The sequence below is a fragment of the Sodiomyces alkalinus genome, assembly GCF_003711515.1.
Source record: "Sodiomyces alkalinus F11 unplaced genomic scaffold SODALscaffold_11, whole genome shotgun sequence".
NCBI classification, from domain to species: domain Eukaryota; kingdom Fungi; phylum Ascomycota; class Sordariomycetes; order Glomerellales; family Plectosphaerellaceae; genus Sodiomyces; species Sodiomyces alkalinus.
In genome coordinates, this window is record NW_021167089.1 from 935,681 (window position 1) to 961,762 (window position 26,082).

General features: G+C 53.9%; 10 protein-coding genes across 10 annotated transcripts; 5 read left to right on the forward strand and 5 right to left on the reverse strand.

The window, feature by feature from the left end:
• Window positions 1-2,026: 2,026 nt before the first annotated feature.
• SODALDRAFT_284199 (peptidase M24A, methionine aminopeptidase) lies at window positions 2,027-3,342 on the forward strand (the record flags this gene model as incomplete). Its single annotated transcript, XM_028608451.1, has 3 exons — window positions 2,027-3,040; window positions 3,122-3,208; window positions 3,286-3,342. Coding segments are annotated over 3 exons (1,158 nt in total), but the record flags the coding sequence as incomplete, so codon positions are not given.
• Window positions 3,343-4,655: 1,313 nt separating this feature from the next.
• Window positions 4,656-5,234, forward strand: SODALDRAFT_284283 (MSF1 protein; the record flags this gene model as incomplete). Its single annotated transcript, XM_028608458.1, has 1 exon — window positions 4,656-5,234. The coding sequence occupies one exon, from the start codon at window positions 4,656-4,658 to the stop codon at window positions 5,232-5,234; it is 579 nt and encodes a 192-aa protein (XP_028463299.1).
• An 831-nt stretch (window positions 5,235-6,065) lies between these two features.
• Window positions 6,066-6,772, reverse strand: SODALDRAFT_328859 (hypothetical protein). The gene is made up of 3 exons (XM_028610784.1): window positions 6,727-6,772; window positions 6,451-6,651; window positions 6,066-6,358 (listed from the first exon to the last, which is right to left on the reverse strand). The coding sequence occupies exons 2-3, from the start codon at window positions 6,601-6,603 to the stop codon at window positions 6,092-6,094; spliced, it is 420 nt and encodes a 139-aa protein (XP_028463300.1). The 5' UTR covers window positions 6,604-6,651; window positions 6,727-6,772; the 3' UTR covers window positions 6,066-6,091.
• A 325-nt stretch (window positions 6,773-7,097) lies between these two features.
• Window positions 7,098-7,911, forward strand: SODALDRAFT_337478 (P-loop containing nucleoside triphosphate hydrolase protein; the record flags this gene model as incomplete). Its single annotated transcript, XM_028612693.1, has 2 exons — window positions 7,098-7,173; window positions 7,271-7,911. The coding sequence occupies 2 exons, from the start codon at window positions 7,098-7,100 to the stop codon at window positions 7,909-7,911; spliced, it is 717 nt and encodes a 238-aa protein (XP_028463301.1).
• A 281-nt stretch (window positions 7,912-8,192) lies between these two features.
• Window positions 8,193-10,428, reverse strand: SODALDRAFT_68083 (hypothetical protein). Its single transcript, XM_028615579.1, has 3 exons — window positions 10,209-10,428; window positions 9,922-10,060; window positions 8,193-9,861 (listed from the first exon to the last, which is right to left on the reverse strand). The coding sequence occupies exons 1-3, from the start codon at window positions 10,260-10,262 to the stop codon at window positions 8,372-8,374; spliced, it is 1,683 nt and encodes a 560-aa protein (XP_028463302.1). The 5' UTR covers window positions 10,263-10,428; the 3' UTR covers window positions 8,193-8,371.
• A 791-nt stretch (window positions 10,429-11,219) lies between these two features.
• On the reverse strand, window positions 11,220-12,022 carry SODALDRAFT_328861 (hypothetical protein). Its single transcript, XM_028610785.1, has 2 exons — window positions 11,857-12,022; window positions 11,220-11,796 (listed from the first exon to the last, which is right to left on the reverse strand). The coding sequence occupies exon 2, from the start codon at window positions 11,792-11,794 to the stop codon at window positions 11,513-11,515; it is 282 nt and encodes a 93-aa protein (XP_028463303.1). The 5' UTR covers window positions 11,795-11,796; window positions 11,857-12,022; the 3' UTR covers window positions 11,220-11,512.
• A 198-nt stretch (window positions 12,023-12,220) lies between these two features.
• Window positions 12,221-14,399, reverse strand: SODALDRAFT_68114 (tubulin/FtsZ family protein). Its single transcript, XM_028615580.1, has 6 exons — window positions 14,274-14,399; window positions 14,174-14,214; window positions 13,709-14,058; window positions 13,335-13,628; window positions 12,812-13,276; window positions 12,221-12,743 (listed from the first exon to the last, which is right to left on the reverse strand). Exons 1-6 carry the CDS (start codon window positions 14,279-14,281, stop codon window positions 12,513-12,515), a joined length of 1,389 nt encoding a protein of 462 aa, XP_028463304.1. The 5' UTR covers window positions 14,282-14,399; the 3' UTR covers window positions 12,221-12,512.
• Window positions 14,400-14,977: 578 nt separating this feature from the next.
• On the forward strand, window positions 14,978-21,468 carry SODALDRAFT_328863 (phospholipase D1). The gene is made up of 2 exons (XM_028610786.1): window positions 14,978-20,972; window positions 21,024-21,468. Exons 1-2 carry the CDS (start codon window positions 15,475-15,477, stop codon window positions 21,028-21,030), a joined length of 5,505 nt encoding a protein of 1,834 aa, XP_028463305.1. The 5' UTR covers window positions 14,978-15,474; the 3' UTR covers window positions 21,031-21,468.
• On the reverse strand, window positions 21,059-22,287 carry SODALDRAFT_328864 (COQ7-domain-containing protein). The gene is made up of 2 exons (XM_028610787.1): window positions 21,937-22,287; window positions 21,059-21,842 (listed from the first exon to the last, which is right to left on the reverse strand). The coding sequence occupies exons 1-2, from the start codon at window positions 22,117-22,119 to the stop codon at window positions 21,309-21,311; spliced, it is 717 nt and encodes a 238-aa protein (XP_028463306.1). The 5' UTR covers window positions 22,120-22,287; the 3' UTR covers window positions 21,059-21,308.
• A 325-nt stretch (window positions 22,288-22,612) lies between these two features.
• SODALDRAFT_328865 (plus-3-domain-containing protein) lies at window positions 22,613-25,534 on the forward strand. Its single transcript, XM_028610788.1, has 4 exons — window positions 22,613-23,110; window positions 23,375-24,114; window positions 24,223-24,359; window positions 24,434-25,534. The coding sequence occupies exons 1-4, from the start codon at window positions 22,905-22,907 to the stop codon at window positions 25,199-25,201; spliced, it is 1,851 nt and encodes a 616-aa protein (XP_028463307.1). The 5' UTR covers window positions 22,613-22,904; the 3' UTR covers window positions 25,202-25,534.
• The last annotated feature ends 548 nt before the right edge of the window (window positions 25,535-26,082 follow it).

A 26,082-nucleotide genomic window follows, 5' to 3' on the forward strand; every position in this document is an offset into this window, starting at 1 on the left:
TCTACAGATTTAATCCACCTATATCTACGGAAGGTCGGTTCTATTAATTACGCGGCCTATTAGACCCGGCCTAACGTACCCAAAGCTGCTTTAAGGCTTACCGAGTTTAACACTAACCCGTTAAAACAGCATCACGATACCGCAGACAGGTATTTAAAGTACCTGGCCTTAACTAAGTCCCTATGCCTTTACTTTAGACTACGCGTTAACCACCTATAGCACGCACTTTACTATACTTCCGACGCGGCGTTTAGGGACGACCGTGAGACTCGGTATAGCTCCTAGGGCTATACTATACTGTTATTTAGTGGCCCTATAGACTAGAAGGCAAATAAGCAAATAAACGTCGTGACCTCTAGTACTAAAGCCGAGCTTATAGCACTTTCTGCTACTACTAGGTAGTATATCGCGACGAGGCGTTTAATTAAGGACCTGACCTTGATCTTTAAGGAGGAACCACTAACGATATACTATGATAACGACTAAACGAGGATCCTGTTAGAGGCTCCACGCCCTTAGGTTATATCTAGATTAAAGTATCTAGATATCCACGCCCTTTAGATCCGACAGGTCGTTTAATAGAAGAAGGTCCTGATCGCCTGGATCTCGACCTAAGAGATGGTTAGCGATAGGCTGACTAAAGTACTTCCCCCGCAGAAATATAAGGCGTTTGTATATCTATTAGGGATAGAGGTCCTAAGCCAGGGGGCTTAAGGCAATTTATAAGAGGTGCGGTGCTAAGTTTATAATCTATAGCCTAGATTAACCGTTATTTTTAGTGCCCTTTAGATTATTATTTAGGCACCCGTTTTTAACGTTATTATGAGGTTAATTTAACCACCTGTTTTTACACGTTTTTAACGTTTTTAGGCATAAAAAGAGCGCGCTTTTCAATAAGCCGTTCAACCGTTAGATTAATATCTAGGCCTCTATTTTACCCTAGATTTACGGCTTCAATTAAGCAGAACAGTCAGGATTAATCCTGCAGTTCTGGGGGGGTATATTAGATGCCTATAGCCACCTTATCGGGGTGTGACTTACGCTATTTCTATAGACGGATAGGGTACTTCCGACCGATGTATCCATATTAATTTCCCCTCCTTTTACTTTATAGTTAGATATTTACGCAGAGTATCTTTTACTCTTCTTCAATGCACACACACATCTTTTACGTACCTTATTTTATGTGCTGACAGTATTCGAACGGACATTTGATTAAACGGAGGAGCACGGCGGGGTTCATGTTTCAGTTTGGTGTTAGCAGTGGCAGACAACGGGCTAGAGCATTTGCAGGGTGTTGGGCAGCTTTCGGAATTAACAGGTTATGAAAGCCATGAATTCTCGCATAATGATGTTTCGTCCGACTTCAGGTCCCTCAGAATATGCACCGCCCCCAATACACCCTAGATGTCTTTGGAGATAGGCTGTGGAAAAGTAGAGCGAGGTTCCAGTGTTCAGTTATGGAATAGTGATTTCTGTGATCACCGCTGTTCGAAATAATTACAACGTAATTACTCCGTAGCAGAGAAGTCTGTGCCTGTCTCATGCCCCGCTATTTCCCGCTGCTGCCCGCTCCTTCCCGCTATCGTTTTTAGGACCAGGGGATTACGTAGGTAAGGTAGGTAATAGGAAAATGCTGCTTACGGATCAATGCAGCTACCGGGGACTTCCCCGCGCCCGCATTTCAGAATGCAGAGATACGAACAAAAGTTAAATTCTCATCCCACCAAAACGAACTACACCTTTCACAACCGAACTATTCGCCGAATTCCAAGCCGACCATGGGTGCCCAAGCTCCCACAGAAGCTCTTCAGGAGCTGAGGGGTGTGTGCGACCGGTCAACCGTGTGCCTCGTCTTCGTTTTGCTCTCCATGACTGACCCGTCTGTACAGTGAGCGAGGCCGCCACCTCCAACCAGCAGGCTGACCCGAACGCAAACGGGGCAGCCCACGATAGCGACGATTCCGACGACGACGCCGATGCTCCCGCAGTAGGCGCCGAGGGCGCTGGCGGAGAAGGAGGTGCCAAGAAGAAAAAGAAAAAGAAGAAGAACAAGAAGAAGAAGAAGGCAGCGACCAGCCAATCGGACCCTCCTCGTGTGCCCCTCTATCAACTGTTCCCCAACAAGAACTACCCCGTCGGCGAGGAAGCCGAGTACAGGGATGAGAACGCGTATCGGACGACCAGCGAGGAGAAGCGCCACCTCGACAACCTGAACAGCGACTTCCTGACCGATTACCGCGAGGCAGCCGAGATCCACCGACAGACAAGGCAGTGGGCGCAGAAGTTCATCAGGCCTGGCAAGACGCTGGCGGAAATCGCCGAAGGCATCGAGGACAGCGTCCGCGCCCTCACTGGCCACCCGGGCCTGGAGGAGGGCGATGCGCTCCAGGGCGGCATGGGCTTCCCCTGCGGCCTCAGCATTAACCACTGCGCGGCCCACTACACGCCGAATGCGGGCAATAAGATGGTGCTGCAGCAGGGTGACGTCCTCAAGGTGGACTTTGGCGTGCACGTTAACGGCCGCATCGTCGACAGCGCTTTCACCATGGCTTTTGAGCCGCAGTTCGACAACCTGCTCGAGGCAGTGCGGGAGGCGACCAACGCTGGTATCAAGGAGGCCGGCATTGACGTGCGGGTGGGGGATATTGGCGGCATCATCCAAGAAGTCATGGAGAGCTACGAGGTGGAGATTGGCGGTCAGACATACCCGGTCAAATCGATCCGTAACCTCAACGGCCACAGCATCGAGCGGTGGAGCATCCACGGCTCCAAGAGCGTACCTATCGTGAAGAGCAACGACACGACGAAGATGGAGGAAGGTGATGTCTTCGCCATCGAGACGTTCGGCAGCACCGGCAACGGATACGTCAGGGACGACATGGAGGTGTCCCACTACGCCAAGCGGGGGGACTCTCAAGTGCCTCTGCGCCTCGAGTCGGCCAAGAGGTTGCTGAACGTGATCAACAAGAACTTCGGCACATTGCCGTTCTGCCGTCGGTACCTGGATCGTCTGGGGCAGGACAAGTACCTCCTCGGTGTGCGTGCCCACTCCCCTTCGCTTGGTTCATGACGTGTTTTGCTGTCGGACGAGAACTGACAACGATCTTTCCTGTTCCAGCTGAACAATCTTGTGTCTAATGGTATTGTCGAGGCATACCCGCCGTTGGTTGACAAGAAGGGCTCATACACTGCTCAGTTCGAACATGTAAGTTGTTCACACCGTCAGGCTAGACCATTGCCATTCCCCTCGGCCGCCGGACACGCTAACGCAAGCGGAACTAGACCATTCTCATTCGGCCAACGGTCAAGGAGGTAATTAGCCGCGGAGAGGACTATTAAGCAATCCAGGCTTAAGTATGCGTAGTATGGGCGATGAGATCCAGGTCGGATGGCATATGTACGGACGTCTCTTGAAATGAGTGGTCGATGTTACGACAGTCCTCCGATGGAGGTAATGGGCTTCATGATGTTTCACCCATCAGTAGCTTATAAAAAGATGCCTGTTAACTATGCCGGAGTGAAGCAGGAAGAGAAACTCCATCTTTTTCCGTCCCGGATCTCCACGCGTGCGCGGTATTGCGGCCGAGGAGCGGGAGATGAGGATCTATCGAGTTGCCGCGGGTATATGTATTACATCCCGGGCCCGCATCTCTTCCTTGATAGGCAATGAGGCACGCCGTGGACAATGCCTATATATGTACACTAGGTAATTAGTACAATGGTCCTAGCGTCCAAGTTATGAAAAATGAGCCTTACGCTAAGCCTTTTCGACCGTCCCTTCACGTGCCAGCCAGGGACCTTCGAATAGGTACATATGCGGACTTGTCGTACATAATAAGGTAAGGTACCTTATGGAGGCATATGGAATTTTATGACTGGTTTCCCTCTTTCCTCATAAAAAGGGTCGACGCACATTACACCTTAGGACCCATATGAATTATCATGACTTTGGTGTAGGACTGCAGATTCGCTGGGTTAAGAACCTCACAAGCCAGTAATCAATTCTCGAACAAGATCACCGTGTCTGGAACTTTCGCATACGGTGCGGATATTAAGCCTCTGACACGAATATGTAGAACCCGAAAGTGCGGGACCAATCATAGGTCATGTGCAGTTGGACTTACTCCGATGTGACCCGGGATTACCAAACATATATGTAATAAGTGCGTGTCTGGATGCTATGGACGCTTCCGGTTTAATGTCGCCAAGACCGCCACATTCACGATCGGCTCGTACTGTACATGCACTGTTTACCGGGGTTTGTGAGGCAAGGGGGAAAAAGGTCCTAAAAAGAACTAAGACAAAAAATTAAAGCCTCCCTCCCTCTCGTTGGTCTTCTCCCTCCCGCCCCGAGTAAAAACCGCACTACGACCACCACCCTACACCTTGGGAAGTCTCTCCTTCGATCCGAGGATCATCGGCGCAGTTTGCCACAGGGTCTTTCCTCAATCACAGAGGCGAGGGCGGAATTACAATTACCTTTTAATCAGCGCGGTCCTCTTTTATTTTTAAGTCTTACCTCCTAACCGTGTACGCCCTCTGCGCTGTCAACGAAAGAAGGAGAAATAGATTACCCACGCGAGCGGTACCTTCCACATCTCCGAGTCACACACCAGACATCAACAACTGCCATAGCCGACAAAAAAATCACAATGAAGGTCTTCAGCAACAGTGTCACTTTCAACTATTCGTGGGAGGAGGTTTCCACGGCCAACTGGCGAAAGTACTGCCCATGGAACGACAAGTCAACACACGTGATCGCTGTCGACACGGTCGACCGTCGCGTCGACCCGGCCACCGGCATCCTACGCACCGAACGCCTGATCACTTGCAAGCAAACTGCGCCAGACTGGCTCAAGTCCCTCATGGGTGGCTCTATGGATGTTTCCCATGTCTTCGAGACCTCCTACGTCGACCCCGCCCGCCGCACAGTCACCATGGTCTCCCAGAACCTGACCTGGTCCAATCTCGTCAACGTCCAGGAGACGGTCATCTACAAGCCTCTCAGCCCTACCCAAACGCAGTTCATTCAGGACGCCCAGGTCACTGCCCTCTGCGGTGGCTGGAATCGCATCAAAAACAGCATCGAGGACACCTTGGTGAAGCGCTTCAACGAGAACGCTGTCAAGGGCCGCGAGGGCTTCGAGGCCGTCCTTGCTATGAGCCGCCGTGTCTTCGCCGAAGAACGTGAGCGGGAACAGTTGCTCAAGCAGGGCACTATGAGGGCATAAAGAACATGAATCGGCTACCATGGGGGAGCAAAGACTACCCAAATCACAACTATGAACCAGGCCTACCACCACGGCCGAGAAAAACGAAAAAAGACGACAAGTTCATGCGGCACGCGATAGTACTGGTTTAGAGCGAGCGCGGCGCCCAGAATTTTTCGAAAAGTATACTCCCTCATCTTCACCTCGGAACGACTTGGGCGTTCCGAATGCATATGTTTTCGGCGAACGGCGGCATTATAAAAAGACGGGGTTTCGGGAAAAGGAACAAAAAGGAAACGGTTATTTTATTTTCATTAGAAAGCGCCGGCGTTAGAAAGGCATCATTGCTTTCTTGTTCTGCTTACTGCTGAACGGAGTATCCGTCCAGAAGCGAATGTATATTACGATAGAAAAGTTGGGAGGGAGAATACCCGGGGCGCATTGCATCACGGCCTCTTAGCATCACCAAGACGGTGCCATAGCGATAACCTGGGATTTCCAGGCGGGATACACAAGGTTTGGTCCAGAGCATTCAATACACTCTCCAATCTTGGTATCTACCTGTGCGGCTGTGACAGCTACCCTCTGTGTTTTTGATCAAGCTACCTGACCGATGTGCACTCGTCCATTTCGAGTCTCTCGTCGTGTGTATCTGAGTCGGGCCTCGTGTTCCCGTCTCTGCTTTCCCTGCTTTATTTTCAACTCAAATCTCGTCTCATGAAGGCCCATTCGTCACGACATTCGACATCCTGACACAGTCACCTAGCATATAATTAGAAGACACGTCAATGTGGTAGCTGAATTCGTACAGAAGGTGACATAATGGTCTCTATGAAAAAAAAAAAAAAAATTCTCCCGGGGTAGGCTACTAAGAGCGCTCAAGACGCAGCCGACGTAGGAGCCATCACACCATTGTCCCGTTGCCTCATCCTTTTCAGACATCTCTCTTCATATAGAACAAAGAAATTCCTATGCTCATTGTCCAGCTTCTCTGCGCTCGAATCCAAAATCCTGCGCGCCAGTGTCGCACCCTCAGAGAACCGTCGGAAGAAATACAGCTCCTCGACGGCGTGGAGGAGTTCTTGGGCCTCAGCTTTGGTGGCGACAGCCTGGAGGGGAAGTACACCCTCAGAGATCTTCCAGATCTTGTGCTCTTACGTCAGATGGGGATACTTCCGTCATAGAATTCGACCAGGATGAAAGGTTGTCCGCGCAGGGTCGGCTCGACTCAACTCACTTCTCCGTTTTCGATCTTGGGCTGGTAAGACTTCCTCACGGCCTGAAATTCCTCCTCCGTCTGGCCATCGCGCGGCTTTTTGTTGGCTTGCGAATCGTCTTCGCTGTCGGATACGGCGATGCAAAAAAGCCCGCCGTCCTCGAGGTCTGACATTCTTATATGTAGAGTTTATCGGCTCGATTGGACGAGGCACCTCAGTCTCTGGCAAGAAAAGACGTTTGTTAGTGCCTACCAATTAAGAAAAACTGGTCCAGGGGCCAAATAGCTTAGTCATACCCGGGGCTTTCTAAGGTACCTTATCCCCAGCACCTTATCCGTATCCCGACGACAAGCAACTTTACGTGTACGTGTACCAGCGAAGAAATTGTCCAGTTGGTTCACAGTACGGAGTAATTTGTGGCTACCAGTGCTACTCCGTACGTAAGAGTGATGTAACCAGCGACGATCAACAGGGGTCGCTTCAGCGCCAGTCGAGGGGTATTAAACCGAATGCGGGGAATTTGTGACCTACCCGTACAGCTCCATCCGTCGCGCCGCCCCTCGTATCATCAGTGATTATCCGTCTTTTCAAACCACCGGCTATCATTTCAACACCCACCACTCTGTACGTACAGTTCGTTGTCACTTCATCATTTAAAACCCTTAATATGGATGAACAAGTAGACAGGCTCGTTACCAAAGCGTGGGACAAGCTCAGGGAAACCCCCTCGAATGAGCGTCTACGTGAGACAACTCCCCCCTCCCTTCCCCTCTTTGCACCCACTCAACCGTGCACCACGAGCTCGCACGGGGGACTTACCAGAATGAACGGACTCGACAGTCATCGCAGTCGGCGGCATCCCTGGTTCTGGCAAAACAACCCTCTCCCAGCTCATCGTATCCCGCATCAATGCCTTCGCCCAGATATCCTCCCCGGCCGAACCGAGCCCAGCCGCCTTCGTCCCCATGGACGGCTACCACCTGACCCGAGCCCAGCTCTCCGCCCTTCCAGATCCAGTCGAAGCCCACGCCCGCCGCGGCGCCGCCTTCACGTTCGACGCCCCCGCATACCTCGACCTCGTCCGCCGCCTCCGCGAGCCCCTTGCCCCGGAGTCGCCAACCATCCGCGCCCCAAGCTTCGACCACGCCGTCAAGGACCCCAAATACGACGACATCGCCATCGAGGCCCATCATCGCCTCCTCGTCTTTGAGGGCAACTACGTCGCTCTTGACAAGCCGCTCTGGCGCGACGCCGCCCGCCTCATGGACGAGCTTTGGTTCGTGGAGGTTGACTTCGACGTGGCCCGCCGCCGCCTCATCAAGCGCCACGTCGCTGCCGGCATTGCTTCTGACGAGGCAGACGCCGACAAACGCGCTCGCGAGAACGACCTCGTCAACGGCCAAGAGATTGTGGACTTCCGCCTCAACGTCGATGAGGTCATTGTGAGTCGGGAGGATGAAGGGTGGGCACCACGTGGTTGAGTATACCGCGGCAATATAAGCCCGCATATTCGAGTCAGGGCGAATCATGTCCACCACGAATACGGCCATAAGAGGCGGTGAGCAGCACGGTGTACACACCATACGTCTCAAGATTGAGACTAGAAGTACGCAGAAGAGCCAAGTGCCAACGCAGTCGATGGATAACGGTGCCGGGTCCTTTTTGAACGAGCTGTCATGACATTTGACGTCTTAGATGAGTTTCGCTGATGCTACAGCTCCCCTTCATCACCCTATCCCCATCATGCGGTTTCTTCTTTACACACCAAAGGGGAAAGAATCCGATTCCCAGCTATCTATCTACAGATGAGACGAGATGACTGGTGGTAAATACCAGCACACCCTTCTGGCTGAGAAAGACCTCTCTATTCCGCTTCTGCACATCCATCACTGCCCTTCCGTCTTATTCTTGCCCTCTCGAGAGTAAGAGACCGACCACTCCCTACACCTTGAAGGTGCCAGTAAACCGTCCAGAAGGCTCAAATTTCTGGCAAAGATCGGCGTATTTCGAACTTGCCAGACCCTTCTTTGGACGTTCAGGTTCCGCAGTGTTGGGAGTTGCTGTCGCGATTCCCTCATCGGCAGTTATGGCTTGCTCCAGGAAAGACGTAGTTAACAGCGTCTCGGTGTAGCGCCAGACGGCGAGGGGGGGGGGGCTGGCCTTTGAGCGGATCTCTTGCAGCTGCGTACGGCCATACTGAACTCTGGTAGGCATCGTGGTGGCAGCATCGTTGCGGGAGGCGGAGCCGCCGCTACTTGGCTTCTGCCGGTTGCGCTCTCTCTCGTCTAATTCGAGAATGAAGTGCCTGAGGAAGTCATCTGTGCCAGACCAAACGTCGAGCACCTTTTTCATTGTTGTCACCTGAATCTCCATAAAACGGCAAGTGCCCTCCATGATGTGTGTCTTGACATCTTGGATTTCCTGGGGACTAATATCATTGCGAGGCCTGGGACCACAGCTGTTGGTTGGGTGGTGGTCGTTGCGGCTCGTGGCAGCATGGTTGAGATTGCGGAGCTGTACATCCATTTTAAGGACTGCCCTGAGTGCATTTACCGTCTGGACAAATTCGCTCGCAGTCTCCGCCGATTCGAAGCGTAACACGTAAGTGCGTGTTGATGTGGGGGAGGTCGAAAACACAATTTGGCAGTGTGACGCGATCCGCTTTGAGGAGTCGCATGTAGCTATGTGGTGGCGGTGTTGATGGTAGCCATCAATGCTCCTGGCCAAGAATCCCGGCCTGGCTGTCCCGTCATTTTCTTGGAGAATGACCAGACTTACCCTGGCTGCGAACTGGTCGTCATCCGTGGTCATGAAATAGCATTCCTCCCGGAAACATGTTCCGGCACGCTTGTGGCGGATAGATCCCTGAGCTGGAAAGGGAGATGACTGCTGTGGATGGACTGGAGCGTGAGTAACTTTTCCATTTGCCGTGTTGCTTCCGGCTCGCAAGTGGGGAGCAGCTCGCCCAGGAGTGTTAGCAGAAGATTGAGCTGCAGAAGGGTCTCGCGACTTGGCTCGAGTCTTAGCAGAATTCCCAGATACCAACTCGTTGGGAGCACGCTCTGACAATGGTCCAAGAGCTGGTGGCGAGGCGACAGCGGGACCCGGACCAACATTATTTGCCATAGGCACTGGGCCGCGAGCTCGTACCCTATCCTCAGTCTGGGTGGGGGAGTGGACCTGTTTGGGAGCATTCGGAACGAATACTCTAGTTGGGACGCCATCACGACGCAGACCACCGAAGGGGGTGGTGACTGCGCTAGTCCTGTCCGCACGAGGTTTGATGGCTGGCATCAAGACAGGGGCTCGCAGCTTATAATCCATCTGGGGCATCTGGCCCGCGTTCTCGGCATATCGACGTGCACCACCCAGGTCATCGAGGCTCTTCGCGACTCGACCCTCTTCATCGTCGATGCCGCTAATGACCAATTCTATACTTTGTCAGCTTCTGCCTTGTTTGGGACACTTCTGGACCACTGGATTTGACTTACTCTGCCATTGGGGGCGTACATTTTGTCCTCTGGTCGAGGGAATGGGTTGTCGATGTCGAGGGCGCTCGTGGGGCATGTCTTTGCGATGATGGGTGTTATCCATGGGAAGTTCATCATTGCGATGGATGCCAAGGTCGTCCTACTCTTTGAGGTTAAAAACGGCCCTGGAGGTAGCCACAGTGCTGGAGGGGGGAAAAGAAGGAAAGAAGAGAACCTCCCCCCCCCAAGAAAAAAAAAAAAAAGACGAGCAAGTGGGACGCGGAGATGGATGATATTTTTCGACTCACCATCATGCCTGCTATGGCGCTCACAGGCCAGTCGTTACTACTGGGGCTTGACATCTCTGATAGTCATGTCTCACTAGTTGTCTGGTGCTATGGCGGTTTTCGTTAGTGCTGAACAACACGGTTCCCGCCATGTTCTCACAGGAGATTTGGAGAAGTCGTAATTCGTGCGAGGGATGTTGACCTAAGTGGAGGGTTTTGCTGCGTACCTAAGGCAGGAACTTCAGCTTACTTACAATCAAGAAATGTAACCCGCGAGAGATACGTAGCCGCCCAGATGGGATAGGGTTGGCTCTGGATAGCGATACAAGATCAGTATCGAAAGTCCTGCTGGTGTTTGTTGAAGAAGCCGGGATGGGAGAAGGAGGGAGAGATTATGGTGTGTTTTTATGTTGTTGAGTGCCCTGAAGCGCCTGCCTACTTTATATAAACCAACGTGGCTGGCGAGTGTGGATGAGAGCTTTGGATCGAGCTGTCCAGATGATTCTTTGGGGGTTGCCTTTCATCTCGGGAAAGAACTATACCCTGCCACTTCTATCCAGTGCTTTCCGTCTTATCACACCAGGGTAGGAATGACCCGTGAAAGTATCTTATACCCTTCCTTGCCTTAGACAAATGTTGCAACAGTACAGTATCTAGGTTCTTTCTTCCTGGCAACGCACACCCCTGGGGAACACACCTAAATGTAACCACGATCCAATAATGCTTGCTCCTTCTTATCACGCTACCTACCTGGTACCTGAAGAGGGTCTCCCAGGGGTAGGTTTATTTTTGAGCAGGTAGGCTAAGGTACCTGACCTTCACAGATAGTCGAAGTGAAGACATGGCTTGCGCAGTTCCTTGGGTGTCCTTATTTATTTCCACCGGCTCTTGGGACCGGGGTAAGTCCAGACAAAAGTCGATTTCTCTTTATTAGTCTATCCATCCGTCATTTCCTGCCTGATTTGGACATTCAAACAACTCCAAGAGACGGGTAGTTCCCAGGTATGGGGCCTACATCGCAGAAAGATGTTTTCATACCTGCCAATGAATGCTTTATTCCGAATCAAGACGACTGGGATTCTCGTCTCCTTGTTGTCGCTTCAGGACTTTGGAGGTGGAGAGTATTGGGGAAGGGATTGTGTGGTGACAACAGCTTTGGTATTGCATCAACTTACAACGTCGACAACCAGCTAGTGGATAGTCAATGCAGCCTCCTCGTCCTATCTACAGACAGCCGTTCAAAGCATTCATGTCCCATTTCCGAAGGCCAATGATGAAACCCAAACGCCATTCCGAGTTAATCCGTCATTAGAACCCGTGTTCGCTTATCGGGCCGCAGCATCCTTGGGAGGCTGGTTCAGGTTATCCTTCGCTTGACGGCCGATGCCGCTCATGTCCATGTCACTGCCCTGAGTCGCAGGTTCGCGCAATCCAGCACTGGATTCAGGACCGGTGCCAATGGGACCCTCGGTACGGCCACTTTGGACGTTGACTTTGGTGGCGTCGGCGGATTGCCAGTCAGAAGCAACAGGAGGTTGCTCAGGGAGCGGAAGGTTGGCCTTGGTCTGCTCGATCTTATCGGCCTTGGATTGAGGAGCGTTGGTCATTTCTGGAAAGGCACATTAATATCACATTCCACAATATTGAAGGATCCCTTCTTTCAACCTACTGAAAGCGGGTTGAAATGACGGCGTGAAGTCGTTATGTTTTGGTGTAAGATCGTTGTAGCGCGATTCTCAGGTGTGAGGTTATGAGTTGATGACAGAACTGAAGAACAGCAAGTCCTGTGTGTAACTGGGCCTGATTTATATCTTGTGTGAGCTGTATTATTCATTGTCAAAGGTAAGGTCGGGAGATCGTAGATCGATGAATACCTCACTGTACTTTGGTAGTCAGGTACATTTGTTCTTTCGCGACGTCATTGACGTCAGTACAGTGCTCGGGCCAAACGCCAAACACAATTGTGGGGGGTACTTATAAACGAGGACAACTTCGGTGGAGTACTGTGAGATCACGGCCGCACCGATGTACGAAGTAAAGGACCGGAGAGGGTCGAGAAGGCCCTACTGATCCTTCAGCTTCGAAAAGATGGTTTCACAAGTCCCCGCAATCTGTTGTGTTCTGAGAATGCACCATGTGCTGAATTGGCCCTTGGCTGTCGTCTTCGTCTCATTACCCACCCAAACAGTACAGGATCTGCCCGTTAACGCCGCCCTTTCATGTCCCGCATGAGATGATACCCGAAGATTGTCAGATACAGAATTGTTCCTGTCGGACACGCCCGTTCCCAGTTAAACAAACCTACGCTACCTACTGGTCTCTTGCTCATCCCATTCTCTTGTCCGTTTCTGCTGATGTCGGTTTATCTCCGTTATCGGGGTTGAGGTAGTCGGAATCCTCTGCCGCCTCGTACTCCTCGAGCAGGTCTTGTACCACTTCCCTCGACTCATCGAACTCGTCCAGATTCTCTGCAAAGGGTGCCGTCTTTTTATAACCCTCCATGAAGGCATTCCGCTTGCGCATGCCGTCGAACTGTTTGACGATCCTTTTGAAGAGCTGAGAATCGTTAGCGATATGGGGGAGCTTTTTCTGGTTTGGTGGATAGACTCGATAGGAAGACGTACTGTTGCAATGCTCGTATGATTTGCAAGCATCAGCCCACTGACGCGGTGTGCCATGGGGATATATGGGCTGCGTTTGGTGAGAGCCACCTGGATGCTGGCGGGCCCCCAAGGAATAAATGTCGCCAGCCTCCTTTCCCGAATTCGGAGAAGTGACTTGTGGACGTCGGTCGGGTCGACTTCGCCCTGAATGACATTTAGGATGGAAATATAGCAGCTCTTTTTTCCGGGTTGTGTCGACACCATTCGGTTCTTGGGTTGGAGCAGCCTCCGCATCACATCTAGCACCGTTGTCTTCCGTACAGTCTTCGCTTGCTCGACCTGGTCGCCCGTGAAAGGGGTATAAGATGTCATGAGGAAGTGGCAGCGCGGGGTAGGGATAAGCGATGCTAGGATGCTGACGAGGTCGTTGTGCATGTAACCCGGGTATCGTAGGGTTGTAGTGCTCGCGGACATGACGGTAGAGACCTGCAAAAAGTCAGCTGGCGATCCCCAGCCACGGACAGTGTACGTCCCCGAAACTTACGAGCTGGTTGGTCTGGGCGAACGATGGTTCCTGAACATGGAGCCTGTCGGCAGCAATCCTCGAGAGGGCACCGTTGTCAAGCACAACCACAGAGTCGGCATTTTGTGTCAGCCGTCGCATAGCTAACACGCTGTTGTAGGGGTGTACAACCACGTCCCCGGCGTTGGTCGTGTCGGGGAAGACGGAGTAGGTTTGAATGATCTTTTTCGGGAATCGGTCGTTGAGCCGTTCGAGGAGGAATGACCCCAAGCCCGAGCCTGTGCCGCCGGCAATGGAATGCAACATCATGAAGCCCTAGCGCAACATAGTCACTCTTGGTCAGTCCGTCTCTCAGCCACCAAAGATACAGACGCGAGGGAGTTGTATTGGCAGACCTCAAGCGAGTCACTACCATCCGCTTCCCGATCGATCATCTCCATGATGTCCTCGCAGACCTGTTCGCCTGTTTGATAGCCATCGCCCCAGTTGTTGGCGGCGCCGGCGCCGTCCTTGCCGACGTAGAAGTTCTCGGGGTTGTATATATTCCTGTACGGACCGGTCTGAATGCCGTTAATGACGCGCGGTTCGAGGTCGATCAAGATGGCTCTTGGTATGTATCGGGTATCGTCGCTCTGGTAGTAGAAGACGTCTTTGCGATCACCGCCCTCTGTCGCGAAATCCTCGAGATTTCCATCCTGGTTGATCCCATGCTCCTGGCACAGCTGTTGCCAGAACTGGCTCCCAACTTGGTGTGCGTCAGTCTCTGTTGTGGCCTCAAGCCTATCGTAACATGACCATTATTCTTGGTCCAAAGGGGTATATAGGATCGGATGGGGTCTTCTGGTTGCGGGGCTACTGACTGCTGTTGCCGCACTGGCCGGCCTGGATCGTGATGATTTCTCTGCATAGTTTCTTAGAGACAATCCTCCCCCACACATTCACGAGTTCGTCACGACGTACCTCGGCATCGCGAGAGCTCGGTGGCACGATAATGCGGCTCTAAGAAAATGATTGCAGGCTGTCCGAGTTGGGACTACGAGGACACAAATGTCACGCCCGGATACTTGGTCCACCGAGCGTCGTCTCGTTCCGAAGTAATCGAATGTACCACAGTATACTCCGTAAGGTACCTTAATTAGAGTAAGGCGAGATTAGGCACCTGGTTTGGCGCGTATATGAGAAATCATAATGCGATGGCTCAGTACTAGTACGCTGGCTTTGTGGTCAGAATTTCAGGAACGAGGAGAGACCCTTTCGGCCCTTTTTCTTCTTCTTCTTCTTTTTCTTCTTCTTTTTTTTCTTCTTCTTTTTTTTCTCTCTTAGGTATCTGTAACACCGCTGATGGACCCGTCCCTCCTCCTTTACAGACGCGACACATGGCCCACGACCGCGTATCAAGCACCTTGTACTTCGTACAGTTATCGTACTCCTAGGCACGTTGACAAATCCTAATTAGGTCCTAGGTACCTACCATTACCAATATCCGTAGGTACGTTACTCCGCATTAATACTTCGTACCTTATTTATGTTCCACGTATGAAGTTATACCTGACTGTCACCGAAGTGGGGTCGCGAATCTCCCTGGGAACCACCAGCTCCACAGGTGTAAGTTACGAGGTCCCGCTGCCCAGGTCCCTGTAGTCTGTATCCATAGCCCGCCTGTAGTCCGCCTTGACAGCAAGCAGGCAGAGAATTGCCAGTTGATCTTCGTGATCCTCTCTCTTAACCCCTAACTGGGCCTCTTTGTTTCGCTCCATTTTTATATCGAGCCCTCCTGCTTACCCTAGTCTTCTTTTTTTCGCCTGGAACCAATTTACTTGGCACGTGGACGGCTTATCGACGACCCCTAACGCCTCGCGGCATCCAACTTGCCGAGACCGACAGCTACGCCATTGCCAGCAACATCAGTTGACAAGTTGGGAAACGAGACGGACGCCTATCCATCTTTTCAAGTTTAGGAAACAAGACGGTCTTTCTCTTCGAGTCTCGACGTGTAATCGGGCAGCACATCAAACCTTTTCTGCAGGCTTGTCCTCCGAATCATGCTTCGTAGCATCTGCCTACAACAACTGTCTTCTTCCCGACCTGCTTGCCATGACCTGTGTCCTCAACGAGCTGCATAGAACGTCCATAGCCGTGGCCTACGTACCGATTTCACACTATGCGCGACCAACCCCGACGAGATGAATCCATCTCGCCAGGGTCAACCGGCGTTAGGCCGGAACCTCCATCCATCTCAAGCCAGTTCGGATCACCGACGAATCCCCCTGATCTGACGAACGAAGTCGATGGCATCCCCGAGCCGAATTCGTACCCGACACCCCCAGAAATCCCCGCCACCGTCGAAGAGACACAGGAAGCACTAGATTACATGAACGGCGGTGCCCCTCACCGCCACCACTCCCCCCTCTCTACAGATGGGACTCGACCTCCGATACACTCTGTGGCATGGCCAGCACCAGGTGACGTCGCCGACAAAAGCGAGCAGGCTACGATGGAGCAAGATAATGGAGATAATGCAGAGATGGCGTCACCTCTCGGACGCCGGAGCGTGCAATTTGCCAGGGCTGATGTCGTGTTGGACCCCCCTCTCAACCACTCTCGAAACCCTTCGTGGGATGATGCGGGAAAGTCTCTTAGCTCTGCTTTCATGTCCAAACTGAAGCAAATCACCGGCACTGGAGGCCTGCAGACGCCCAGGGGATCCGATGCCGCAACTCCCAACGACACCGGAGGCCAATCCCTTTCGAACTCGCCCACTGTTGCCCGGGCCGGGTGGAGGATACCGGGGACATTGCACGAAGAGGGCAGCGATGCGGATGCTGATGCCGAGGAAACCGCTGACGAGGGTGCCGTGGCCGATCCAAACAAGGTCAAGAAGAAGAAGAAGAGAATGATGCGCCGCCCAAGGAGACAACTCGCATCCGCCCCGAGCACTCCCGATATTCGACATACCGACCCTGACGGAGTGATGTCACAGGGTCGTTTTGGCTTTAGGAGGCGACTCAGCATGCCTGATGACACAGAACATCAGCATGGCGTCTCGGAGGGCGAGGGCCGTGACCAGTTAATGGCTCCGTCCTGGATGAGGGGCGCTTCCTGGATGGGTAGTGCGTCCAGGTTCCCGCGCGATGGGTCGAGAGATACCGGAAGCCCCTCAACCAGGGGCCCCGGTCACACTCGGCGGATCACTGTGTTTGGCGGCGGGGGTGTCTCTGACGGCGATGCCATGACCCCCAGGCGTACATTTTTTGGTGGTGATAGGGCGACTACGTTTGGCGCCCACAAATGGAAGCAGGTGAAAAACACCTTGAAGCTGCTCCGGCAGAAGAAGGAAGATCGCTTCGACTTTGCCAAGTCTGCTGAATTGATGGCAGAGCTGAGGGCTGGCGCCCCTGCCGCGCTCATGCTAGCAAGCATGATTCAGCGGGACGAGCACGGTAATAAGCGTATCCCGGTTCTCTTGGAGCAAGTGAGGCTCCGGGTTCGAGATAGTGCACCTGAGCCGGATGACGACAGCGAGAGGCACTGGGTGTTCACCATGGACCTGGAATACGGCAGCGGCCCTAGCCGGATGAAGTGGACCGTCATCCGTACGGTAAGGGACATCTACAACCTTCACGTGCGATACAAATTTGCCATGAGCAACGATAAATATTTCCACGGACGGGCCGATGTTGGCTCTCGGCCCAAACAGCCCAAGTTCCCATGGGCCGCCTTCCCCTACCTTCGTGGAGCGCGGTTCAAGGGCGACAGTGAAGAGGACGACGGGGCTAGTACCCCGGGTGAAGAGGCGCCTGAAAGCCATCGGGGACAACGCGCCGCCGGCGACGAGACAGCAGACGAGACCGACGGCCGGCCACACAACCCCAGAAAAAAATCACGGTTGGAGATGTTTGGGATGCGGAGGAGGTCGACCGGCTTCACCGACCCTGGGGAAGCGTCCGCGCTAGAGAACCGCGCGGAAATGATGCAGTCCCGGCGAAGATACGTCGAGAGGCAGCGCAGGGTGCTTGAGAAATACATGCAAGACATGATTCGGTGGCTCATGTTCAGAGCGGACAGCAACAGGCTTTGCAAATTCTTGGAGCTGTCCGCTCTCGGCGTGCGCCTGGCCGCTGAAGGAAGCTATCACGGCAAAGAGTGTTACCTCCACATTCAGTCGTCAAAGGGCCTCGACTTCCGCCGCGTCTTGACACCCAAGAAGGTCATCGCCAGGCATAGTCGGAAGTGGTTTCTCGTCCGATCCAGCTATATCGTCTGCGTCGAGTCTCCGGAGAACATGCTCGTCTACGATGTCTATCTGGTCGACCCCAAATTTCGGATTGTCTCCAAGAAGAGCACCCTTAAGCAGATCGGCTCGAAAGACAAGAAGAAAGTCGACCTGACCAAGGATCCGGCGCCCGATAAGCACCATACCGTGACTCTTCATACCTCGGAGCGGAAAGTCAAACTCTTCTCCCGAAACCAATCCGTCATGAGACAGTTCGAGGATTCCATTGCCGAGATGTTGAAGCAGACCGCATGGCATTACCCCAATCGTTTCGACAGCTTTGCACCAGTCCGGCAGGGTGTTTTCGCCCAGTGGCTCGTGGACGGCCGAGACTACATGTGGAATGTTTCACGGGCCATCAGTATGGCCAGAGACGTGATCTACATCCACGACTGGTGGTTGAGCCCGGAGCTCTACATGAGGCGGCCTCCAGCCATCAGCCAAAAATGGCGGCTGGATCGGTTGTTGCAGCGAAAGGCTCGGGAAGGGGTCAAGGTGTTCATCATCGTCTACCGCAACGTCGAAGCCGCCATCCCCATCGATTCCGAATACACGAAGCACTCGCTGTTGAACCTACACCCCAATATCTTCGTTCAGAGGTCTCCCAATCAATTCAAGAAGAACCAGTTCTTCTTCGCACACCACGAGAAGCTTTGTGTCATTGACCATGATATTGCGTTCGTCGGTGGGATTGATCTCTGCTTCGGCCGTTGGGATTGTCCGCAGCACCCTTGCATCGACGACAAGCCGACTGGCTTCGAGCAAAGTGAACATCCCAAGGACGCACAGCACTGCCAGCTGTTCCCCGGCAAGGACTACTCCAACCCTCGAGTACAGGACTTCTTCAAACTCAGCGAGCCTTACGAGGAGATGTACGACAGGTCGAAAGTACCCAGGATGCCCTGGCATGACATCGGAATGCAAGTGGTTGGCCAGCCGGCCAGAGACCTGACCCGGCATTTCGTCCAGCGGTGGAACTACATTCGGAGAGGCCGCACGACCACACGTCCACTTCCGTTCCTGCTGCCGCCACCCGAGGTGAAGTCGGGCGAAATGGAGAGCCTGGGACTGAATGGTACATGTGAAGTCCAGATCTTGCGGTCGGCCGGCAATTGGTCGCTGGGCCTCGACGAGCCGGAATACAGTATTCAGAACGCCTACATCAAGTTGATCGAGGACTCGGAGCACCTCGTCTACATGGAGAATCAGTTCTTCATTACCAGCACCGAGGTCATGAATACCCAGATCGTCAACCGCATCGGCGACGCCCTTGTCCAACGCATTATCCGCGCCCACGAAAAGGATGAGGACTGGAAAGCCTACATCCTCATCCCCCTGATGCCCGGGTTTCAGAACAGCGTCGACGAGCAAGAGGGCACAAGCGTTCGGCTGATCCTTCAGTGTCAGTATTACAGCATCTGCCGCGGCGAGAACTCCATATTTGGTCGCCTTCGAGCCATGGGTATCGAGCCGGAGGACTACATCCAGTTCTACAGCTTGCGCCAGTGGGGTAAGATGAGCAATGGGAGTTTGGTGACGGAACAGCTTTACATCCACGCAAAGTGCATCATCGTGGACGACCGCGTGGCCCTCATCGGTTCTGCCAACATCAACGAACGGTCAATGCGGGGCGACCGAGACTCCGAGCTGGCGGCTGTTGTTCGAGACACCGACATGATCTGGTCGACCATGGCTGGCAAACCGTACCGTGTGGGCCGATTTGCACATACCCTGCGTCTACGGCTTATGCGCGAGCACCTCGGCCTGGATGTGGACGAGATTTTGGAAGAGGAGAGGCAAGCCGAGCTTGACAGGGAGGCCGAATACCAAGCCGAGATGGAAGAGATCTACCGAGACGGCCATGCCGAACGCGGCAGTCCCTCTGCAGCTGGTCCCAGCGACTTGGAGCCGTCGGCGACAACGCCCATTCAACGCCGACCATTATCACGAACCCGCAGCGTTAACTACGACGCGGAGGCGCCGCTGGCAGAGGTTGACGGCTCCGATGGAGAGCGAAAAGAAGCAGACCCTCGTGTGACCAATAACTCCAAGCATGCCCTGGAGGTTGAGGGGTACGGCCCAGACCATTGGAAAGCAGCTCAGAAAGCAGGACTCGACGTGGGACGCGACTCGATCATCATCAACAACCGAGAGGTCCTCGTGCACGACATCCATGCAGAGGGTAAGGGGACGCTCGAGTCTCCGAAGAGACCGCGTGAGCGGCGGGCCTCCCCGGTGGCCCGTACCGGAGATGAAGATCACGAGTCTGTTCACGACAAACTGCCACCCATGCCACCCCTCGATCGACGCACCACAGATCAGCTTGGGCTTCCTCGTCTCAGTCAACTCCCCAAGCTGCCCAATGCCGACGATACAGATATCGGAGGACCGCCTGTACAGTTTGATGCCACCGGAAGGCCCATTAACGACTTGCCGCACCCTCGAGTGGCGGACATTAGGCCAGCTCACATTGATAAGAACTGCATGCGTGATCCTGTAAACAGCTCCTTCATGGATGAAATTTGGAACCGGGTTGCTGAAAACAACACCAAGATCATGCGTCGGGTGTTCCGCTGCATGCCGGATTCGGAGGTACTCACCTGGACCGACTACCGCGACTATGACGCCTATTCTGCTCGCTTCAGGGCGAGCATGGAGGGGAAGAAATTCGACGAACCGAATGTCGCACCTCACGCGGACGGGCCCCCGTCCTCTGCCGGAGGTGGCGGGGCTGGTATGAGTATCGCAGGGCCTGGCGCTATGACCAAGACGGTGACTGAGAAGGCAGGAGAGAAGACACACGCCGCCAAAGTGTTGGAGCACCTACATGTTCCCAAGACAGCAGCTCAGACGGCGGGACGCGAGTCGGAGATGGATGAGAAGGCGGCCCTGGGCCATACCAGCAGCCACGAGAACGAGAAGACGCGATGTGTCTCGAGTCTCAGCATTGATCCGGAAAAGGCAGCCGGACAGCCGGACCCGATGGAGGCACCGTCCCCGGCGCTTCCGGCGGGCGAAGTCCCCTTCCCGTCGCTCGAAGGTGCGGAACTGTCCGCTTCAGGAACCGTTGGTTCGTCCCCCGAGAAGGCCAAGGACCGGCACGCTACGTTCTCGCCCACGGAACAGGAGCCCCGTACGAGAGACAGGAGCACGTCGGGTCAACAGGCGCAGGCGTACGGGTCGATAAGACGGCGGCGACGGGCCACTACCAAAGGCAGTCGGCGCGGTGGCCCTCCCGAGGACATTTTGCCGGCTGAGGAGGCGGAGGAACTTCTCAGCATGGTCCAGGGGAACTTGGTAAAGTTCCCTTACGACTGGCTGTTGACGGAGGAGCAGAACGGGAACTGGGGCTTCCAGGTGGATGGTGTCGCCCCGTTGCAAATATAGTAAGTCTTAGATGCCTCCCCTCGACTCCTTCGATACTAACGACCTGCTAGCAACTAATTAAACCCGAGTGGTTTCCTCTTTACTTCGCTGGTTCTAGTGCATTGGACTTTTGGGTTGGCACGGCGCACTCCATACATCTGGTTAGGTTGGCTGGAAGTCGGCGGTGCTGAAGGGGTCATCCCTATGGCTACTCCTTTGCGATCGTTTCCTAGATGTCGTCTTCCCAATTAGGTTTTGGTTGCAGGTCTATGGCGCGCATCCTTTCCTATGTATACACCGCCCTGCTAAAGTTCGTTCCCTCTGTTGTACAATACATCTATAATACAGCTTTACTTTTACACCTTTTCACTCACCCAGATGGCGCCTCGACATCCAGCACGGATGACACCTGTCAGCAACCAATGGGGCTCGGCTTTCTGTGCGTCGTGTTCCACGGCATGATCGAGATGCTCCAGCTCCTCGTCCCGTATCCTCCTCAGCGTGCTAATCAGGTCGCGAAGCTCGGGGCCGACCTCATAGCCGTCTGCCTCCCACTCGGCGACCATCTCGAGCAAGGTGCGAATCTGCTCGTTGTAGTGGTCGCCGATCTCGGTCTCTACGGCCTCGGTGCAGGCCATGGCGGCTTCGCGGCCCATGAGCGCCGTGCCCCAGCCCAATCCGGTGGCGAGGACCTGCCATAGCGGGTACAGGGCGGTCGGTCGTACGCGGTGCTTCGCGATGAGGGCGTTGAAGGTGTCGAGGTGTCCGGCTTCCTGGTCGTACATGTGCTTCATGAGGGGGCGTAGGTGAGGGTGGCGCGCTACGACGACAGGTGTCTGGGCCGTGTAGATGAGGGTCGCGGCGAGCTCGCCGGCTTGGTTCACTCGGAGCTGCGGCGCCAGTCATAGTCAGGAACGAGGACCGGGCCGGAAAGGTCTCCTAAAGGAAGGGAGGCAGAGGGGGAAGGGTCAGATGGGTGCATACAGCTGAGGATAGGAAGTCTCGTTGCTCCTTCGTCAGGGGCTTCCGCTTTCCGGGAGGCGGGTGCTGGGTGCTTCTTGTCTCTGTGGTGGCGGCATTGGTCTTCGAACTAGTTGACAGTTGTCGTCGAGAAGAAGTTGGAAGCATCCGAGATGTGAGGTCGCGGACGGGAAGTCTGGGGACCATATTGTGCGACCGAAGGAGGCACCTTGCGGAAGACATTTCTCTGTATCTGCACGCAATAATGAGGTTTAGACTGCAGAATGGAGAACGGAGACGGTAAGGCGTGCTCGTAACGAACGGCTGAATTTGTTGAAGTTGCGCCAGAGTCGAGTTTCAGAGCATCTCGTCTTCACCAAACGCGGTGCATCAAAAGAAGGACGGACATCGAGCGACTAATCAATTATCTTAGGTAATGCGCCACACACTCGAGAAGCGAAGGTACCGAGCCAGACTGGACGGACGGTTCATTGGAATCAAAGTCGGAGAAAACGTCATCCGACACTCCGGGTACCTCAGTACGTACCTCTTGCGCATCTGGGGATAAGATGACATAATACAGTCCAATCAGGAAGGCGACGCTCCATGACCTCCCTACCCCGTACTCCCTACGGCGGCATAACGCATCGCAAAAAAGGTTGGAAGGAGCTGCTCCTTTTGCTCCTGCTACTTCTCAACTTCTAATTCTCTCCTTTCCTTTGACCCGCCATTATCATTCCCTCTTCCCCCCCTTAGGAAACGTGATTTCTATTCCGCTTTTATACTTTGACTAAATAACCATTTCCCCTGATATTTCTAATATCCAGTTGTCTGCGGACGAGCTGAAACTAACCTAAATCCACACTCTGTTCTCTCCTCCATCTACGCGCGGCCGTGTTGGAGCGAAACCTTTTTCACGGTTGGCCATCGCGCACCGTAAGAGGTAAAAAATCAACTATAATCAGGCCAAACCATCTTCACGACCAATAACCATGGCATCGAGTAACATTGATGATGAGCTTTTGGCTCTGGCGGGTGGAAATGATTCCTCAGATGAGGACGAAGTCGCGTCAGAGGATGGAAGTAGGGGCATGAGCACCTCCCCACCACCGGAGAAGAAGTCAGCTTCAAGGAAGACAAGCGCAAAAAAGTCAAAAAGGCCGACCGATAATGACTTGGAGGAAGAGGAAGGTGAGGCGTAAGTGGACGGAACACCCCTGCGCTTTGCTTCTAACCTGCCTTAACAATCACGTTGCTTCCATCTTCACACCCAATTTCTTTCAGCTTCACCATTTGCCCTTGGGCCGTGCAATTGCTTTGTGCTCCTTCCTTCCAGTCACTTTCCCTCTCGACCCTAGCCTCGTCAGTTGGCTACCGCCCACTATTGTCCCTCTCCCACATCAAAACATCACCCATTATTTGCCTATTGTTCTTCCATCGCCTCTATTGACAGAATGGACAGGTTCTCAATGCCTGGTAGCCCGAATTCTATCGGATCTGCGGCTATGGACGAATCCGATTCCGAGGCGGAAGAGCAAGGCGCTTCGACCGAACCGGACGAAACAGAAAAATACCCCGTCGATGGCATGTTCGTGAGCATTGAGGAAAAAGAACACGTCATGAGCCTCAGGGAAGTCGAGCGCGAATCTCTCCTCGCCGACCGGTCCGCCGAAATCGAACGCCAACGCCAGAACCGCATGTTGCGCCAACTCGTGACCAAGCAGGAGAACGAAGAGAAGAAGATGAAGCTTAAGAAGCGCACTGCCGACGTCGCTGAGCTCGATGACGACTACCGCAAGTCATCTCGCTCTCGCACCGACACCAAGACGGGCGCCGCCATCGACAGTCTCAGGCGCGCCCGCGCGGAGAAGAACGACCGCGCGCTGGCTCGTGAGGAGAGGAGTCGCCAGGATCGGCGTTCTCCCCGTGCAGACCGCCGGAGCTCCAGCCGCAGTGTCGCGAGCCGTGATTCGTTCGATCGTCGGCGAGGCTCCGCGTCCCCTGGGAGGCCGTCTCCGCCACGCGAGCTGCCGCCTCCAGGCATCCGCGATTTCGAGCGTATTCGCGTTGGCAGGAGCCGCTTCGCCCAGTACTGTTTCAACCCCGGCTTCGACGAAGCCATCACCGGGTGTTATGTTCGGGTTAGTCTTGGGCCTGATCCCAAGACTGGGATTGACGATTACCGGATGGCCAAGATCAAAGGTATGTTCCATTTTTTTCCCCGTCTCCCTTTTTTTTTAAAAAAAAATCCTCTTTTCCCCCCTACTTGTCACTACCTCCGACCCACCGATGCTGATACATCCTCTCCAGGCCTCAGTTCAGGCAGGCCATACGCGATAAATGGCCCCGGAGGTTCCTTCGTCACGGATCAGTACGTTCTCGCTGCCCATGGCAAGGCCGAGAAGCCATTTGCGTTCATCTTCTGCTCTGACAAAGCATTCACTGAGGTGAGAAGGCCGCAATTCCCTCTATCCCGGATCCCGGGGGATGATCGAGGGCCGTGCCTAACACTTTTTCACAGCGCGAATTCAACCGCTACGTGGCGACCTTCAAAGTTGAGGGCCTGACGTTGCCCAAGACGGAACAACTCATCCGGAAGATTGACGACATCAACAGATTCGTCGAGCGAAGTCTTACTAGTGCCGAGATCGACGAAAAGGTGGAGCGCAAGAAGGCACTACGGGCTAGATTCGACCCCGAACGGCGTGAACGCATCCGGCGCGAGATAGAAGAGGCGTATGCTCTAGGCAAGACCGAACGAGCAAAGGCTCTCGAGGAGGATCTCGAGGAGCTTCTCACCAACCGTCTCGCCTTCCGCACTACTCTCAGCCCGCCTAGGACGGTCAGCGGTGGCGGGGCCCAGCAAGACCGCCTGGCCGACATCAACCGCGAGCGCCGCCGCCAGAACGCCGCTAATGTTGCGAGGGCGCAGCTCAAGGAGAAGGCCGAGGCGCGCAGGCGCGAGGCGGCCCTGGAGCGGGGCGAACTGATGGAGACGGACTTGTCACGGCGCATTCGTACCAAGGCCACGTTTGTGCATGAGAACCGCGAGAAGGAGGCCAGCGAGAGCCAGCAGGCTTCGCGGTCAGAGACGCCGGCTAAGAAGGGCACGCCCAACTCCTCCTCGACGCCGAAAAAGGAAGCCGACGTCTTGCCTCACCTGGCCAAAGCGCTCAAGAAGGCCCGCATGAGTGAACAGAAGAAGGGCATTTCGTCCATCCACCGGCCCATCTGCGACGACGATATAATCGGCCAGATTGACCTCGAGCTCGACGTCGAAATTGAGTAAAATAAGAGAAGGAAGAAAAATGAAGAAAGATAGACGGGCCAGGTGTAACAGGGGATAATGGGGAGCATCACAGAGCCATTGGGACAAGAAGCACGGGGACTCGGTAGCCTGTTCTGAGCGAAAACATTGCCGCGATTTTGTGGCTGTTGACATTGTGATGACGCTGGCGGGGTCATGCATACATTAAGACGGTATCGTGAGACTTTGAGATCGCCAATCATTTAGTCGTGACTGCCACACTTTGTCCATCTAGGTACAAATCTGACCTTCTCCATGTTAGGTACCTTACCTTAGTTAGCAGGGATTGGGCCGCCTGATCGAACAGTCCTAGCAGTACCTGTGTCCCTGGGTAAGGTGCCTACCTACCTTATACTTCGTATTCTGCGGTTTTCTGCCTGAGTGAGATGTAATTCTAGATAAGAACAACTTGTCTGCACGGCACGGCCGACCGGGCAAGGGAAAGTTCCGCTGATCGGACATAGCGGCTTTAAGCGTGCACCGCTGCCGAATCAAAACGGCGGACGAATGTACTTGTACTGATTTCGGGGGTCCCGCCCGCTTCGGAGGTCCGTTAAAAGCCCCTCCTCCCCACCACCTAACCCAGTACATGTGACAAGCAACGGCACCAGCACCGAGGGTCAGGACGGAATATTACAGACGTACATACGTCAGGTGTCCGTCCGTGTGGCTACTGCATGTCAGTGTGAGTGTGATCAATTCCCCTGAGCCTCTCCCCCACTCCTTTCACTTCAATTCCTCCTTCGGTTGTCCCATTCGCCTTCCTACCGTAGGTCTAGAGCTTGTTTTTGATCTGATATTGTCATCATGATTGCTCAGATATTCCCTCATTCTCTCAACTCGCTCCTTTTTGGCGAGGTTCT